Source organism: Amblyomma maculatum, chromosome 11 (assembly GCF_055883805.1).
Source record: "Amblyomma maculatum isolate TAMU_Amacu chromosome 11, ASM5588380v1, whole genome shotgun sequence".
Lineage (NCBI taxonomy): Eukaryota > Metazoa > Arthropoda > Arachnida > Ixodida > Ixodidae > Amblyomma > Amblyomma maculatum.
This window is the reverse complement of record NC_139354.1, coordinates 107,313,747-107,331,530: the sequence shown is the minus strand read 5'-3', so window position 1 is coordinate 107,331,530 and position 17,784 is coordinate 107,313,747. Positions and strand designations below refer to the sequence as shown.

General features: G+C 46.0%; 1 protein-coding gene across 1 annotated transcript in view; it reads left to right on the top strand.

Moving 5' to 3' along the window:
* Window positions 1-17,784, top strand: part of LOC146174616 (methylosome protein WDR77-like) — a 33,410-nt gene that overhangs the window by 254 nt on the left and 15,372 nt on the right. Inside the window, exons 2-5 of the mRNA XM_084583785.1 lie at window positions 4,950-5,135; window positions 8,407-8,551; window positions 11,491-11,543; window positions 16,851-16,918. Coding sequence (XP_084439911.1) covers window positions 4,950-5,135; window positions 8,407-8,551; window positions 11,491-11,543; window positions 16,851-16,918 — 452 coding nt within the window. The remainder of the gene's footprint in view (window positions 1-4,949; window positions 5,136-8,406; window positions 8,552-11,490; window positions 11,544-16,850; window positions 16,919-17,784) is intronic.

Genomic DNA, 17,784 nt, shown 5'->3' with positions numbered 1-17,784 from the left:
TGCAACGCGAGTACTGTACACACGTTCAATGCAGTGACCGGTGCTTGCTGTGAGCTTCGTTTAGCTTTCTGAGCTTTCACTCTCGGCTGACAGATGTTCAGAGAACTTCGCGCGTACCATTCATTTCTCTTAGCGGAGCTGACTGCCATGTCTGGTCAGCTAGACATGGCTGCTAGACTAAACGTTAGCATTCGTTTTTTCACCTCGTCGTTCCCTTTCGTACGTCACACCTAAAACTTATCATAGTGACCAGTTTTGCTGTATTTTTAAAGCACATCCCGTGCTGTGAGCCGGAGCACCGGTTTGTTTCATGGCTTATTTCATACAGGCGATCATGAATTCCGCAGAGCCCAATGCATTGTTAATGGCCAAAATTTGGTGCTTGTAACCGACCTCATTTAGGTATTTTTTGGCGTCCCAGAATCTAGGGACACAGATTCTGGCATCACGCATGACGCACTGGTGCATAAACGTACTACGTGTATCAGTGGGTGTAGGTAAAAACGTCCCCGGAAGAAACGTCCACGGAAGAAACGTCCCCTGAAGAAGCGGCAACTAGGGAAAAACGTCCCCAAGACCAAAACCTGCCCTGAAAAGCGTTTCTTCCGGAACTCACATAAAAAAAAAAAGGAAAAAAAATTTATGCCATTTTTTTTTTTTTTTGGCTTTGAGTTAAATGTAATCATCATTTGAAACCAGCATCCTCTGGGGACCCGAAATGTTTACAAGAACTGCTTAAAAGAATGGTGAAAGAGCCATCTGGCTCTGTATACGTTGCGAGGTTTCGAGCTCCGCCGCTCGTTAAGAAATCATATATGGCAGGACTAATAAGTTTGGTAACACTGTCCACTTAGAAGGGTACAAGCGGATCGGCGTATGGTAGTCTCGGGGAACCGCCCAAAGCAGAAGACGTCACTAGAATTACCTTCCAGACCTTGTGGCGAAAGGTTCAACCGTTTTTCTGATGCTGGTGTAGAATTGTGATAAGGGTGATGATGGTATAAGCAGGACGAAGCGTTACCGGTCGTGCATCGCGGACATATTAAAGCATAGCTCTAAGCTTCTCCAGTAAAGACGATGGTCAGCTCCTCTTTTCCCCTCAAACAAAGTGAAGACGGGGCGCTGTCACTGGTTTACCGCTGCCATGATTTTTTTTGTCATGAATGCCCGCATCAGTTCGATGTTCGTGGTCAATTCCAAGCCGACAGGCAAAACCGCTGTAATAAAGTTAACATGCATCATTCATCATTGCAGCTCGCCACGAGGAAACGCAGTCTACGTCCTATAGCGCAAGACTTCAGCCCCGTTCGGGGACATTTTTTCCTACTTCGCCGATAGGGACATTTTTTTTCGGGGACGTTTTTACCGGATCCAGTGTATCAGTATGTGGCTTCGCGGTTATGCACCCATCTGTTATAATGCCTCCAACTGTCCATGCGGCGCATGAAAAACCACTGTACCTTGTTGCCATTTTGATGTTTTAAGCCCTGTCGAGGCTAGCTGCGGAGATGGTTTGCATCGATGTGTGTTGACAGTACTTTATGAGAGCTCTTCAGCATCTAAGACATCCCTGCACACTGTCTGAAGGAGTTCAGTGCACCACTGTAGTTGCATCGCCTGTAGGGTGCGTCATCACTGCAGCAACATTACATGTACAGCCTTGGTCATCTATTCATGCAAGCTTTTTAGATGTTCTCACCATGAAACAATGTATCCGGAGCTACATATAGTACACATAGTAATGCGAGAGCAAGTTCTCGGTACTTTGGAATGTGCCAGAGCAACCTGAAGGCTCCACTAAAGGTCCCAGCTCCAGATTGGGGAAATCATCTTTGCCTGCACCACATAGCATTTTGCTGACTTAGTCAAGGTGACCACACTTCTGATAGCTGTCGATGCCTGCAAGAGATGGCTGGGAGAGATGGCCAAGGTGACTGACAGCAATGAAGCTGAGCTCTTTTATTCTCACATATTTTCTCTTCAGCACAGGTATGCAGCGGTTTTGTCAGAAATACTATTTAAGTCATGCCTGAAAATGTTAATAGAGGTTGCTGTGGATTATAGTGATAAAATTGAGTCTCTCAAAAGGAAGCAGCGCAGACATGTTTTTATTTTTGTGGGCTTAACTTGGGGGGGCTGCTGCATTGTCTTGACTAAAGCGTTTTTATTGACAGAAACCCAAAAAACAATAAAAGTAAAAACAAAATTTTTCAGAACACACTTTAGTGCACTCTTGAGGTCAGGTGAGGCACGAAGAGGAATGCATTATAATTGCTGATTTGTCATTTTAATTGACTACAGGACGTCAGGCACCGCCACGGCGGCTCAGTGGTTTTGGCGCTTGATTGCTGAACCCAAGGACGCGGGACCAAATCACAGCCGCCGCGGCCTCTTTCTAAGTTGCTTTAGGACGTTGCACCCTACAAACCAACAAGACAAAAGCCAGGCTGCTTCAGTGGCTGCAGTGACAACAAATGCCATATGAGCAGTTATGCTGTCATTTTTCTCTTGTCTATGTGACCTAAACATCAGCTGTACATTACAGCTGTCATTTGGTTCATTAGACCAAACAACACGGAAAAGGAATTAGAATTATTTAATGGTTATAGGTGAATATCATGGTTTGATCCATGTACACTAACATCTGATGCATTATATTAAAGAATAAAACTTGCAAGCAAAAAGTTGATATCTGTATTCCTCTAATACATGGTTAGCTTAGCACAGAGTCATTGTTCCAGTTATTTTTTACTGTATGCTGTAGGTGGTTGTGTTTGCGATGCTTTGTGGGTGGTTGCTGGGCCACACTCTGCGCACTTCCTGTAGAGAGCTGGCGAACATAACTCTATGGCAGGGCCATGGCAGGACTATAGACAAGCTGGCTGGATGTGCGCAGTTGAGGATTCCCCATCTCATGCTGGTATGTTTTGCAGAGGCAAGATGACCCTTAAAGGAGTATAGACACCTAATATTTGGGTTCATGTTTTATCTTTTGCAATGGTGCATAAGACATTACTGTACGCGGATCACCACATGCTGTTCACCTAAGGCCAGTGAATAATTTATAATTGAATTTTTTTTCTCACTTGTATTGGTTTCAACAGCTGAGCGATGGCTGTGACGTCACTAGATCAAGAGAAAGATGAAAACACCAAAATAATCATTCCTCTGTTGCTTTAATTCACTACAACGCTAAAGCCAGCCTGTTGAAACTGAAACTAGGGATGAAGGGAAATTCCACTGTGAATTATTTACCAGTTGTAGACGAAAACCATGTGGTGATCCATATACAGGATTTTCTTATGCATAATTAACAAGAAGAAAAATGCTACCAAAATTTGATGTCTGTACTCTTTTAAGGGTATTAAGCTGTTGCTTCTAGGGGGGTCAAGGGCCTCTTAAACTGCTTTCGTGCAGCTTTCTTCCTTGGCCTCCTAAATATATGTTATGGAAATAAACAATTGAATTTAATAGAATTGATTCCAAGATAAGAGAAAAGTGTAGCACGAGGTGGTACAAGGTTAGGTGGACACATGAGGTTCGGAATAGAAAAACTCGTTTTGTTGACTGAACACCTAGAGCCTTGTGTCCAAAAGCGTGGTGAATTGATAAACCTGTTGCATTGGGACAGCACCTTATGCCATGGCATGCTTACAGAAGCAGTGTTTTAAGTGGAGGGTGAGGGCGGCTTTTCTGCTTTGTGGTTTCTACGTGGACATAGGCCACCAACCACCGCGGGTTCGAGCGTCGCGCGAACCAAAGCCCCGATCAGCCGTCATTATGCGCACACTGAAACACCGCAGCGCGCACTCAACCTCCACCGGGAGGAGAGCACTGCGCTGCAAGGACACAAACCTCCAAGTTCACAAAGGAGACGTTTATTGAAACGCCATCCTCCAGCGGCACACACGCACACACATACATACGCATATATACAAAACGCACATACACACACATACTCAGTCACCGTGTCAAGGGAGCGTGCGAGGAGCAAGGCTCCCCTGCGTGCACGAAGTGACACGGAGTGCGCGCCGCAAGCACGCAAGGGCGTGCTGTGATCTCTCTCTCGCAGTGACCAAAGGGTTCCTTTGAGAGAGAGTGGGCAACCACCGCAAGGTACGCCTGTCGCGGATCGTTGGATCACGATTGACAGGCTCGAGCTGCACTTTCAGGTACCACCCAGAGTGGACGAACTCGAGTACACACTGGTCTGCGCGGACAAAGGCCGGCAGACAAGAACAGTAGCGTACGCACCTTGCGATGTCTCGGAGGGGTCTCTCTCAGAGCTCTGCTCGGACGGTCGCGCAAGCGCGGCCTTCGAAGCGGTGCCGTGTTCCCGCCAAAAGGCACCAATGAGAACAGCCACTGAGACGCCAGGGCGGAGCAGTGGCCCGAACGACAGTGACAAGTCGTCCGAGCCTCCCTCTGCCGCCTCAGGCGGGAGAAAGGGAACGAGGAGAACAACTGGGAAGTGGGCGGCGGCCGCGCAAAGGGCAATCGCAGTAAGCCCGAATCCCACAGCTTCTGGCCACAAGTGTGCCAGACGAAAACGAAAGTGTGCTCACTAAGGCACTGTTTGCAACAGAAAAATATTAACCGCAGCACCGCTGCCTAGTGAGGCTGCTTGTGTTGCTATCTGTGTTGTAGGGAGAAATCACCAGACAGCCGTGACATTCTGATCATCCAGCACTACTGTAGATGGCTCACCGTCGGCTATTTTTGTTTTGTTAAAACAGGCTAGTTGCGGCTGAGAACAAGGTTTTTCATAAAATGGACAACAAAATAGCACACAGCTGTGAGGGGCATTAGAGAGCCAGGTGTGAGGACACGAGTGGGAAATTCGCAAGGATAGGATGGCCTTAGCTGGTGTACTTGGAGGGGTATTGAAAAGGCCTTTCTTCTAAAGTGGATGGGCAATTAAGCAGCTGATGAGGGTGTCCTATGTGCAGATGGGTCTCTGGCGCTGGCGTGCAACAACCTCTTTGGGAACTCATGGGACGGCTCAGTATGCCTCTACAAAACACTCGAGGACATCCCCAGCCTGGACAAGTGCCTGGCTTCGGTCGTGACCGACTCGATAGTGGCCGACATAGTTCCCCTGGGGCCAGGACGGCTTATCTTGGGCCTCGACTCAGGTGAGATTTTGTTTGTTTGTTTACAAATTCAAGTGCCTTACGTCAGTGAGGCATTACACGAGAAGCAGGCTACAAAAAAAAAAGTGTTCTTGGGTGGGATATTTATGTCATGGATCGAGGAAAAGGTAATTTCATAGGGTAGGGTCTACTTCAAACAGGTTGGAGCATTAGAATTGTTCTTTTAATATAAATGAGTTTTGGGCTCTACACGGAAACAAATACTTTTGTATTGCAACCTTGTGCGTAGCCGAATTCCTCTACTGGTGCACATCTAAAGGCCAGCTGCAACAAAATTTTGTTTTGGCTTCAGTGCCTGAGATTGGTGATTTGTAATACTAATCGTAACAAGATTTTCTGCTTGTTAGGATCATATTGAAAGTTATGTAGCAGACGACATGTGCACCTGGCAGCGTGTCGCATAGCTGGGAAACTTACCAGGTGTGACGTAGAAACGAGCACACGAGAACTGTTCTGTGGTCAGTCCCACTGTGAGTGGACAGACTGTGGACAGCGTACAGAAAAATACTGGAGGCTAAAACAGTGCTTGGAGGTCCTACATTTTTTGCAACAGTATAGTTTTTATCATTTCTGCCACGATTGCCGTGCCGAAATACTCATGGCAGTAGACAATACGGGATATGAGGACAGTATGGGAATGTGCTGACAAGCTGTCCCCATATCCTATATATCTGAACGTCTATCGGATAGACGTCCAGACTGTCGTGAATTGTCTTCCCGGAGATGTTCCCGACAACATTGCCATCGATGTTCACATTAAGCGAAGGCTTCTTTCTAAACCAGTGTACAAGAGTGGTTTGGTCAAGAAATACAACCTTAAAGCGTAGCTAGAATACTTGGTCGAGACTCACTTGTACAAGTTCTGCAAGGTGAAGGTGGATTGGGACAAAATAAACAACATGCCCGACTGTGAAGAAGAGTTTAATGACGACGAGATCGAATCCGGCTCCGAAATCACAAACCTAAATGATCCCATTCAGTTGGCATACTTTAAATGCCAGTAGTCGGACTGTGGTATATGATGACAGAGCCAGTGCTAAGCTTATTGACAGGCGACATTACTTGGACGTTGCTTCAGCAGCTTTGCGCTGTTAACATCAGTGTTCGTGACATTAAGTCAGTGAAGCTGGGCTAATTTTTTTCTGCTACCTTCTCAGTGTTGGCAGTTTGAACAGCAGCACCATTTTCATGGGTTCCCCCTTTGTCTTGATAGTATGATGGGCCGTCAAATCACTCTGTGGTATCATGATGCGAAGTGGGGTGGGGGTTGCCATGACGAAAGCATTACTCTGGGTCAGATACAGTCTAATATTGCCACTTGCATGGGCACTGGGGATGTTGAAGGCCGGTTTTTCTGTGAAAACGGTGGAAAATTGCTAATACACACTTTGTGGAAAGGACTGTTCTGTGTGTTGCTGCTGTTGAACTATACTCTGATTTTGTGGCGTTATCTTCGGGACCTGCCGATGTATCAGCGATGAAAAAGTTTTGTCTCAGAAGCAAGAGTGTTACGAAACTGATGCCATTTGCCAGAGTGGGTAAAAAGCTAACTACTTCAAAATACGCTGGGTGGTTTCAGATAGGGTGAGATTTCTATATTTCACTGGTGATCCGTGCATGTGATTGGTTTTAGAAAGAAAATAGCTAATTAATCATCTTGCAAATAGCTTCCAGTGCAGTAGGATGAGAGTTGCATTCGTTTTCTGTCATGACAGCGTCCATTTCACGTCCAGATAAACTTGAATCCTCTTGTCGTTAAGCTGTGCTTGCGGTACCGATACCATGGAATTAGGCCACTCTGAGCCTGAACAGAAATAAGTTTTTTGGCCTCATATTGTCTTGCTGCTATGTTTTACACCCAGCAGTGGGGCAGTCTGGCAGAATAGAATTACTTTTGTGGTCGAGAGATATCAGTGTCTTTGATACCTCAGAACTGTAGTTTAACAAATAAGTTATAAGCCACGAGCTGCCAAACTTGCATAGGCCTCAGATAATTTGTAATAAAGCCTAGTTTACCGAGCCAGTCGCTATATGTTCGAACTCGGAAGGAGGCGGAGTCTCTCAAAATGAAACTTTCATTCCCATTAGAGGGTAACAGCTGGGAAGAAGATGCAGGTGTGTCGTGTCGATTGACAAATTACCTTGATCTGATGCCTATAGAGGTTACTTTCATCAAAAACAGGGTTTTTGTTCAAGAAATGGAATGTAGATATCACTACTGCTACTAGGCTTCTTTGCAAGTAAACTACATTGAGGCCACAGTTTGGTGCGCTTAGGCCACCAGATTACCACGGATGCAGTCTTCGCACGAGCTGGAGGCCCTTGCGGGTTGTTGTGGTTGTTGTTGGGTTGTTGCGGTTGTTTACAAAGAAGTAAAAAGCCAATCACTGAAACAAAACTAAAGCTGAAATGCAAAATAGGAGCGGCTCACTAAAAGGAAGTTGACCTTGAAGCTCACGAAGGAACTGCTGTAGGTTGTAGGAAGAGAAAGCCCTGAAGTCTGTTACTATTGTCCAGTACTAAAGATCCGGTGGGCTGCAGGGCTGGAGCCATTTTCCAATTCCAGTTTTTCTATTTTCTCAGCACTAAAACTTAATGAGGAACTTACAAGCTGTTAATGTCAAAAGGAAGCCCTTGCGCCTCTTTTGGCATTCTGTTCCTAGTCATGCCACTCTTCTTGGCACCGTGGCATGCGGTTCCGCGTCACCCAGAGATTTTGTTGAACTGTTAGGGTCTATGGAAATGTTGAGAATGTAATGTCATGTATTGCGTCCTCCTTGTCATTAATGCCATTAATCCCTATAACTTGTCTTTTTAATCCTTGTGGCTATTCCCCTTAGTCTTCAGCTCTAATGCTAGTATGATTAATTATCTACCTTAATTGTTTCATAATTAATTTGTTTCTTAATTAATCTTGGTTATTATTTATTCATTTTGATGCATTGGTTGAAGGTCCTTATGTGACCTTTGTTGGGGCATTTGTAGTTTCCGGACGGCACTGCCACATGTTTGGTGGTGGCGTGTTTTTGTTGCTACATATAGGCCTTCAATGCTTACTCATTAAAATGTGACCTTTGCTTCTGAGTGTCAGCATGGGTAGAAAGAACCGTGCAGTTTATTTCCGCTGGGCACAAGAAAGAGAAATTGGATATGGCCGTCATCTCTGTACCTTTTAAGCCTGTGCTTTGGTTTGAAGGAATGTGTGAGGGGGTACCTTCCCAAGCTGATATGGTGTTGGTGGGGGGGGATGCAGGTGCGTTGGAGATGCTGCAGCTGACACCGGACGAGCCCCGGCTACTGGACACGATATTCTACCGGGCCGACCACGATGGCTGTGTGACGTCCCTGGCCCTCTCCCCAGACGGCCACTGGCTGGCCTCTTCCAGCTGGGACAAGGGGTGGGTCTCGGCTGTTAGGGGGGGAAGGGGGGAGGGGTTGTTGTTAAGGTGCTAGCGCAGGGTCAGCTGGTCAGCTACCCTTTGTTCATGCTGCACTGTCTGTTTTCTTTTTCCTCGTGTGTATTTGTGAAAGAGGGGTAAAAAATTATACATGGTGTGTCAGCTAAAAGTAACCTAGGTATCAAAAAAAGGAGAAGTGTGTTGCATGAGTGAAACCAGCTGCAAATTGCTTGGCATAATCCAAAGTACTTCTATTCATTTTTTAAAATAATTAAGTTTTAATTGGCTGGCTTGAGGAACACACGTTCAATTGGAGAGCTGTCGGTCATATTAAAGAGCTGGTCGATGTGTTTGTAGTAAAGTATACCTTATACAGCAAAATTTTTTGCCTTTAGTAAAATGCAACAGCTACTTTGTGATGTTACCTTTAAAGTAGAATGTCATTGATACTTGCCTGGTTCATTCGAATTCCTTGATCACATGCTTGGAATTCAAAGCTGTAAAGATATCCGATAGTGTTCCACTACGGACTGAATTCTGAGAGAACTGAGAAAGATGCTGTTCATAACATATGCCAGAAAATGCTAATTACAGTAGAACCTCAGTGATACGAATCTCACAGGGTCGTGAAAAAATTCATATGTATTTGTATCAAATACAAATTTGTACCAAAAGTTTGCATGATCGAAACGAACCAAAATCAGTGCTCAAAAGGTCGGGAAATGTGTTCATGCAGGTCTGTTTATGGCTGAGGAGATTTATTTATTAGTAGAGCTTGGCACTCGCGGCGCAAACAGCATGGCAGACAATTTGTGATGCTCAGCGATGTGCAGACTGTGCACCGCCACAGACTGCTCCTTGTGCATACAGCGCGACTAGTGATCACAAGGTGAATGATGTGCATGCCGTGCATGCCCACCTTGTACGTTGCCACAAACTTGTCGCGGCGAGTACAGCACAACAAAAAATGTGACGTTGGCAACATATGAGCCATGCGCTGCTGCAGACTGCTGAAGATGCATACGGTGCAACTGGTGATCGTGGAGTCAGCTACGTGAGAGCGGTGTACTGTGCTAAAAGCTGCGGTCTCTTCACATGTTCAAATTATTCGCAGTGGCACGGAAGAGTGTTCGGAACATCCAGAACTCTGCATTATGCACCTAATGCACTCTGGCGGGAGAATTTTATGACTTTGTATCATCAAGAAATTTGTATCAATCGGATTTTTATCACTGAGAAGAGCCAGAATTTTATAACATTATGCAGATAATGTATCGTGGTCACAACCATATCACCAATTGCCGACAGATTTTTCAGACTCCAATAATTCGAAGACTTGCACAACTTTGGGCTTTATTTAGGAACATTTGTGTACTGTACCTTAAAGGAATGTGTGCATATTCACAGCTGATATTTCAGCTTCCACAGAGTCGAAAATCTCTATTTTTTGGACTAGAATAGATTTGGAGCTTCAATTATATTGTGGAGATTTTTTTTTTTTTAAGTTAGAAGTTGGATGCTTTTTTTTTTTTTTTTTTTTTTCAGCTTGACCAATACATGATTGGGTATTGCTGCCACAAAAACCAGCCTTTTGCCACAGTGAAAGGTGCCATTTTGGATTTGAGTGTAGTCAGTTGAACGGACTGTCTTGGATGTTTCGAGCTATTTGTTCCTCATTGTGGCCAGTCTAGTTAATGGCACATGTTTTGTTGCCTCCCTTGGCACAGAGGTGGCCTGCAAGGAAGAGCATTCGAGCCAAGGCGTGAAAGCCTTTTTTTCACAGGTTAGCAACCCCATCCGATGCGGCTTAGATGGCGCCACACGTTGCCCGCTGGGCAGCATTGCAGTTCTGTGCACTTGCTCCTTGCCATGGGTACTAATTGTCACTGTTCATGACTGTCATAGCCCAAGGAAGCAGACGTTCACGCTTTGCACTCCGTGCATTGAATGGAGCACACAGTGGGACATGTTAATGGTATGAGGCACAGTCGTATTGCACATTCTGGTCAACAGCGCCGGCCAATTGTGCACGGGTAAACGAAAATGCTGAGCAGCGGCCCTACAGGTCGGGTGTGCACATCTTACGCAAGGCTAAGCAAAGAAGAGTCGATTTTTTAAGACGATTCTTTAAGAAAGAAGTTGGGGCTGGGTTCGTCATGCAATTAAATGCAGTATCTCAAAGTGGATGTCACTGATGCCAAAGTTTTGGTGATAAGACTACGGCCTCTTTTGTTTATGTGATGAGAGGCTTCCTCCTTGGGCCTGCACGATGTATTCATGTTTTTTGTCAGGGTCACGGTGGGTCTGAGGCAGTGGTGCTTAATGAAATTGTGTTGTCTGTGTTCTCCCTCCCACTGTTCTCTCTCTCACTTGCTGTCCCCCTCTCCTTTTTCCTGGCTGTGCATGATTCACTATTGCGCATGTATGCCATACCTGCACCTCTTACCATTGTTCCCTGCTGTGTGTCGCTGAAGTCTTTGACTGGCATTCGGTATCTCGCACTGTCCCCAGACTGTCGCTGAAATTTCACCCTACCGTAAGGATAAATGGTGAAATTTTTTGGTCATCAGCTCATGCTGTCGCCAAACCTTCCTCGCAAGGAAAACCTGATAGCCTACACAGGCAATGTGCCTGTATGGGTGCTGAAATGTAAGGTGTTCTTTTGTGCAGTTGGGTATGTGTGTGCTTTTTGCCAATCACTGATTTCCCTCAACCAATATTCTGTCAAACAGTTGGTTTGAGCTCATGCCCTGGATTACGGTTTTGAAGAAGTGACCCTTGTGATGCATATTTCACTGAAAAAGAAAAAAAAGTGAGAACAGATGAAAAAAAAAAAAAAAAGAGTGCCGTCCTTGCCTTTTGTGAACGCATTCTTTTTGTGTTGTTTTTATTGATTTATTATTTTTTAGTGCGATGTTAATTCCTTCTGCTCCGTGCAGAATCAAGGTGTGGGACATGACCAGCATGGAGTGCCGGAAGTCTTATGCTCCAGGTGAGACCCCAGCTTTCTTTTTTTTTCTAAGTTTTTTGTTTTGTGATGCGGATGTTTCATTCCCACTGCAGCATCTCTCAGTGTGCACTCCTTTGCAACTTTGTCTATGGTCCGTATTCCGAGTTTGCATCTCTATACCCCGACCTCGAGTCTTGTGACCGGAACCAGAAGGGGTAGTGGCATCCGGTTCTGATGCTTCCACCAATCAAATGACTCGAGAGATAGCAACTCTTTCGATAACGATGCAGATTCGGAAGGTGGACCTTAGTAGTTACCGCTGTAAACCTGCAATAGCATGCTGTCGTGTCATAGTAATTGGACACAATTAAATGGGCAGGTTGAAGTGCAGACGCGCTTGTCTGCTATCACCCGAGTAAATTGGTCGTCGTTTCTAGTGAGACGTGTAAATGGCATCTGTTGCTCACGTGATGGACCGTGCAGAACAGGATGCGCCTCTGTCTGCTTGTATTGCTCTCATTTTGTTCAGGCCTAGTGCTGTTGAATACAAGTCAGACCCAGTGCTGTTAAATACAAGCCTAGAACGTTGTCCCAGATGTTTTTTGTCAGAGGCCCTTCAAGCTGTGTCCTATACTGTCATGATGTGGCAGCTAGTCACCTTGCATCTGCCGTGGTCTCCACTGTGGTAGCCGGCACTATTTTTTGAGACAAAATGTAACTTGTCTTCTCCCATTGGGGGTTGCACTTTGTGTTGTACGTACAGTTGAATCTGAATATAACCAACTCGGGTAAAGCAAATTATGCCATATGGCGAACACTCAAAGGTGGTCTCCTGGCATTGTGGATGTAAAATGTATTTTTTATAACGGATATAGAAATGTGCTGTAATGAACTCACAGTTAATCACATTTTAATATCGTGCCCACAACTCGATGAAATTAGGACAATATTTTACTGTATTTTACGATGAACACATTTCGTTTCATCTTGCATTGTTTGGCGAATGAGCACTCGTCGATTTTTCTGTTGTTTGCTCTTTTCTGAAGAAAGCCAATGTTTTAAATCAAATATGGGTATCATAACTCTAGGCACTTTACGTAATAAATCACCTAAACTTGTGTTTGGCGCATCATAGCGACAGTTGCTTAGGTGCCAAAAACCTCATATAACTAACTAGAGGAGACAACCTTGGTCAGGGGGGTGCTGCGCCGCATCCACAGCCCTCCGTGGAGACCTTTGCAAAATCTCCCCACAGAGCGGCCACGTCTGCTTCATGCTGCATTGGAGCGCATGCTCATGTGTACGCCCGCGATTGTTGCTCTCCTCCTCCTGCTATGCCTTGGCCGCTGTCACGTTCCAAGAAAAGGAATAAAATCTACAATGATTAAGTTACGTCGTGCTTTCTCGCACTACGAGAGAAGTATATGAACTTCACCGAATTTTTTACAGATGGATCAAAAACGGCAAATTATGTTGGATGTGCTGTTGTGCAAGGCAACAAAAAAAAAAAATTAGTAAGGCTACCTAACAGTGCCTCAATATTTACTGCAGAATGTTACGCTGTCTATGTAGCTGCAAATAAAATTATGCGACAGAACTGTGAAGAGTATAATCTATACCGATTCTTTAAGTGTGCTTACGACATTACGTTCTAAAATGCAGTTGAGCCTGTAGTAGGAAACATCATTCACCGCATAGAAAAAATCACAACGCAAGGCCAAACCATGATATTTTGCTGGGTTCCGAGCCATGTCGGGATAGATGGTAATGAAAGAGCAGACTCATGTGCTGCACAAGCTCGAAATAAGGAAATAAAATACAAATCCCTTACAAGGGTTGTATCAGGTTAGTACAAAGAAGCCTGATAGATAAATGGCAGAAAAAATGGAATAATGAAGAGCAAAATAAGCTACACACAGTAAAACCCATAGTAGGAGAATGGAAATCATGTACACAGAAGGAACGCTTCAGTGAGGTGATTTTGTGCCATCTTCGAATTGGACATGCACACTTAACACACAATTTCTTACTGAGAAAAGAGCAAAAACCCTTATGCGAAAAGTGTGGAGGTGAGCTCACTGTGAACTACACTTTGATCTCGTGCACAGAACTTGAACACAGAACTTTACTTGTATCTGTAATGAACGCATCCCATTCCACCCCTGTTTACTATTAGGAGACAACCCACTTGTTGAAATTTCATCTGTTTTTAGTTTTCTTAAAGAGTTGGGGATTCTAAATAAGCTTTAATTTTCTAAAAACTTTTCATTTTCACTCATAAAGAAGCTCAGCAACCTCGTGTTTGGCGCATGATGGCCTTAGTTGCCTTTGTGCCAAAAAAACCCAACACAACAAGAACAACAACTTTTTCGCACAACTTGTGTGGTAAACGGTAATGGGGTGGTTGACGACCTTGTTAAAGTATCTCACACCGCTGTTTGTTCCCGGGGGTGCCGCAGCGGTCATTGCGGAACCAAGTCAGTCTCAAACAACAGACGTGTTGATTGTTCTATCCTCACGCGCGATCCTGCTCTCGGAGCTCAAAAGTGCACACGCGCTCGAGGAGATACAGTCGCCGACCATTTTTTCGGACTCTGCAGGACCCAGAAATGTTCCAAATAATCGAACAGTCCGAAAAATTTGTGAACTTGAAGACAAAAAATCTTTTCTGCGAAAAATCAGCTTTACAAAAATCACGAACTGTGCCGCTTCCTATATGTTTCGTTTATAAGTCAGTAATGGAGAGTTATGGCATAGCGCGATCCGTTACTATGATCAGCTTCTGCGCACCGCCCATGCGCACGCGCTAGACTGATCTCATATGGTGGGCCCAGCCGCCAGTGTGGGCACGCTGACTGGTCCCGACACGGTAGGTGTGCGCGCCGCCAGGAAGCATGTAACTCGCCCAAAGTGGTCATTGCATGCACAGTGGTGTCCTGCAGAAGCTGGTCATGCTAAGCTGTCACCACTGTAGCCCTCAAGTTAGAATATCTTTCGCCCTGTCCATGCCACCTCACGATGAAGCACAGGTCATGCTCATGCCACGAACGAATGCATGCGCCACGCAAAGCAATCATCGCGATAGCATTCAGTTTCTGTTTTCATGGTTAACGACGGTAGCAAAGACTGTGAGGTGGAACTCAAGGGGGACAAAAAAAAAAGAGCGGAACGAAAGCCTACAAAAATATGCTGCCCAACTCCCCCCTCTTTTCCCTGTGGCGGGCGGTGGCGTCAAAGCGCACTGCAGTGGATGGTGCTCATGCTCCATTTTTCCGTCCGATTGCGCGCTCTAGGCTACTGTGATGACAAAGCTGAGGATTCCCTTACTGTTACCGTCTCCGACGCCAACTAGTATGCACACAGAGCCAAGCTAGTTCGTCGGAAATAACTCGCTTCGCCTAAGCTTTCACGGCCGCACAAAACCGGGCTGTTCGCGACAACGATGTTTGCTTAGGTCTATTTTATTCCGGGGGGGGGGGGGGGGGGGGGGGGGGAAAGAAAGCCTCTGGCTAAAAAACAATCTCCAAAGTATTGCTGGCGCCAAATTTGGTCCGAAAAATGTAACATTTATACATAGGGTCCAAAATATTGGTCATGAAAATGCATACGCTCCTATGGGGCTTGTGACGGTTCCCTGAATGAAGTCCGAAGTATCACGCTAGTCCGAATTATTGGAGTCCGAAAAATCTGTCGGCTACTGTAACTGAACTAGGGATTGCACAAAATAGCTGAAGAACTAAGAAGACAAAGGTTTCCTAAAGAGCTGTCCCGTCTTGTGGGGAAAAAGCTGCTTCGGCTTCTGGTCAGTGACTCAAGACGTTGGGAACCAGGTCGTTAAAGGTAGATGGTTCATTGGTTTTAGACAGCAGCGCCGCAGCAGCAAACTAACTTCCCCTGACTGCTGTCAGCATGAGCCAAAGAATAAGGTGGTATGCTTTATGCCATTGTAGGGAACAGGTTCAAAATGTGCCGAAGACAGGTACCATGGCGCTCCTGTGTAATCGTCACCCTGCTGAAGGGATGGTTCCTTGTAGGTGGCAGCGTTTAGTTCGTTGACCTTGTTTGGGGGGGGGGGGGTGCCTTGAACGTCATCAAAGAGTTTAGTGGGCCCTTTCCAAGCGAATGGTCACAAAGGGAAGGGAAGCTCCCCACCCAGCACCCTAAGGACTCATTGCTGTGTACACACGTATCAATGATTCTCTACGAGAAGACTGCACCCTTTCTGTCTCTGAAGAGCAGAGACTGAAACATCGGGGCTTCTGCATTATTTTTACACCTTAACAACACAAGAGTGCGACCTTGGGTCCCTCAAACTATTTGTCGTTTGCCTCTCGCCTTTGAGCAGTGATTCTGCGTTCCTAATTTTCTTTGGTCTCAGAGCCTCCCAACAAACACTCTTCGAAATGAATGTACGCGGCTCGTTTTTCAGGGCTAGAAGCGGCGTGCAGTAATGACTGTCTGTCAATTAATCATAATGTCTTGCTTTCGAAAGCACCAATAAAAAACATTTCCAACCAGCCTCTGTCAGCCGAGGAACTGAAAAATGCAAAAATTACAAGGCCCACTGGCGAAGAGCGCTGGCTTTGCGCGCGTCTGTATGCGACAGTTCCTCCTCCTCATTCTCCTTTTCTGCTCTGTGTGCTCTGTGGGCACATGCGCCCGTGCCTGGTGCCTAGCACACATTTCCGCGCAGGTGGGCGGTGCAGGCTTCGCAGTCAGCAGGGTGCTGCGCGGCCGTGGCTGTGCATAGGTTTCTCTCCGCTCCGTCAGAAACTAAGCGCTGGCGTCGCAGAGCTAACTCCAGCTAAGGTTCCCTTTTGTGAACTCTGAGTGTACACGATTGGTCACCAAACACCTGCTAGTGCACTTCAGAACCGGCTCCAGGTAGCTTCTAAGCTGCCGCTCAACCAGTCAGTGCTTCCATGATGCGTTGTTGTTGCGACTGTAGGAAGAATGAAAGAAAATGTATGGGCCTCTCGTGCTTTGGATGACTGAAAAAGAGAAAGTAGCATTGTCTAGTCCTCTTTACCGTGTTTTCCATGCTTTCTGTGTGTTTGTGTGTCACTCTAGTGTGCTGCTGCGCTGCTTATACGACTTCGGTCGTTGCTACATTGTATGCAAAGCAGCACCACTATGGTCTTGTGGTGTTAATATGTGGCCTTTGTTTCACGCCCGTCGTTGGCCAGTGCCTTGCAGGGGTTGACAGTGGGTTGTTATCTCCATTACTGTCATGTCATCGTCCCCTGGGCCTTTGCCAAGCTGTGTGCACAGCTTTTAGCCAAGGGCGACTATGCAGATTTTTCTGGTAAATAAAATTCCATTTATTGGTCTTTTCCTGTCCTCTTGCAGCACACTCGGACGTGGTGTGGAAGGTGGTTTTCTCCACAGACCCCAATGTGTTCCTCTCCTGCAGCAAGGCAAGTCTGGCGGGGTCTGCAGTGGATGGGTAACTCTAGGTAACTGGGCAAGTCAGATCGGGTCTGCCTAGAGAAAAAAGAAAGAAAGTGTAAAGCACAAAAAGCATGAAGCAGGAGACGACAGGCACTCGTTTTCGGCCATCTGTTTGTGTGTGTGTTTTCTTCTGCTTCATGCAGCTTCAAAGGTGCATGAGTTAATGGTTAGCAGAAGTAGGTGACAAGGCTTGGTTCCGAGTTTGGGGGGCCTGGTAATAGGAGGCAAGCAGCTCGTTTTCTGTGGGCTACCTGTGGTGGCGTCCCTTGTCCTAGCTGGCAGTTCATAAGATAACAGGGATGTCGCCCCCTTGTTCTTCCAGCTGCATGTGTGAAAGTGGCACTGGAAGGGGACACCCTGAACACCCCTCTGCATTACGGGGTTCCCCCATTGCTGTTGGTTATGAGTAGGGCAAGGGCTTTGTGCAGGATAGGTGCAGTATGAAGGAGCTCAAGTTGGAGTCATTGCACGGCAAGTGATGTTGTTGAGCCTCCTTTATTTTGGAAACTGCATGCATGTGACTGACTGGTATTAGCCCAAACGCCTTTCGACATTGTAAGCTATCAGCATTTTAGGTCTAGCACCGCACGCAGGTGCGCAGCGCGTGCGACCCGGAAGTGTTCTCAGATTCGGAGTTTTCGCAATCGTCATCGTCCGGTACGTGTACCGTCCAACAAGGGTCCCTTGCTAGAGAAGCTTTCTCTATAAAATCTTTTTCGGTACCTCTAAACGCCTTTGGTAACCCACATTTCTCGGAAGCATGACCGATGCGCTCCTTGGCAATGCTAATCAAGCGTCTGCTATTCTGCTGTAGGGCACGGCAGCGTGGCTG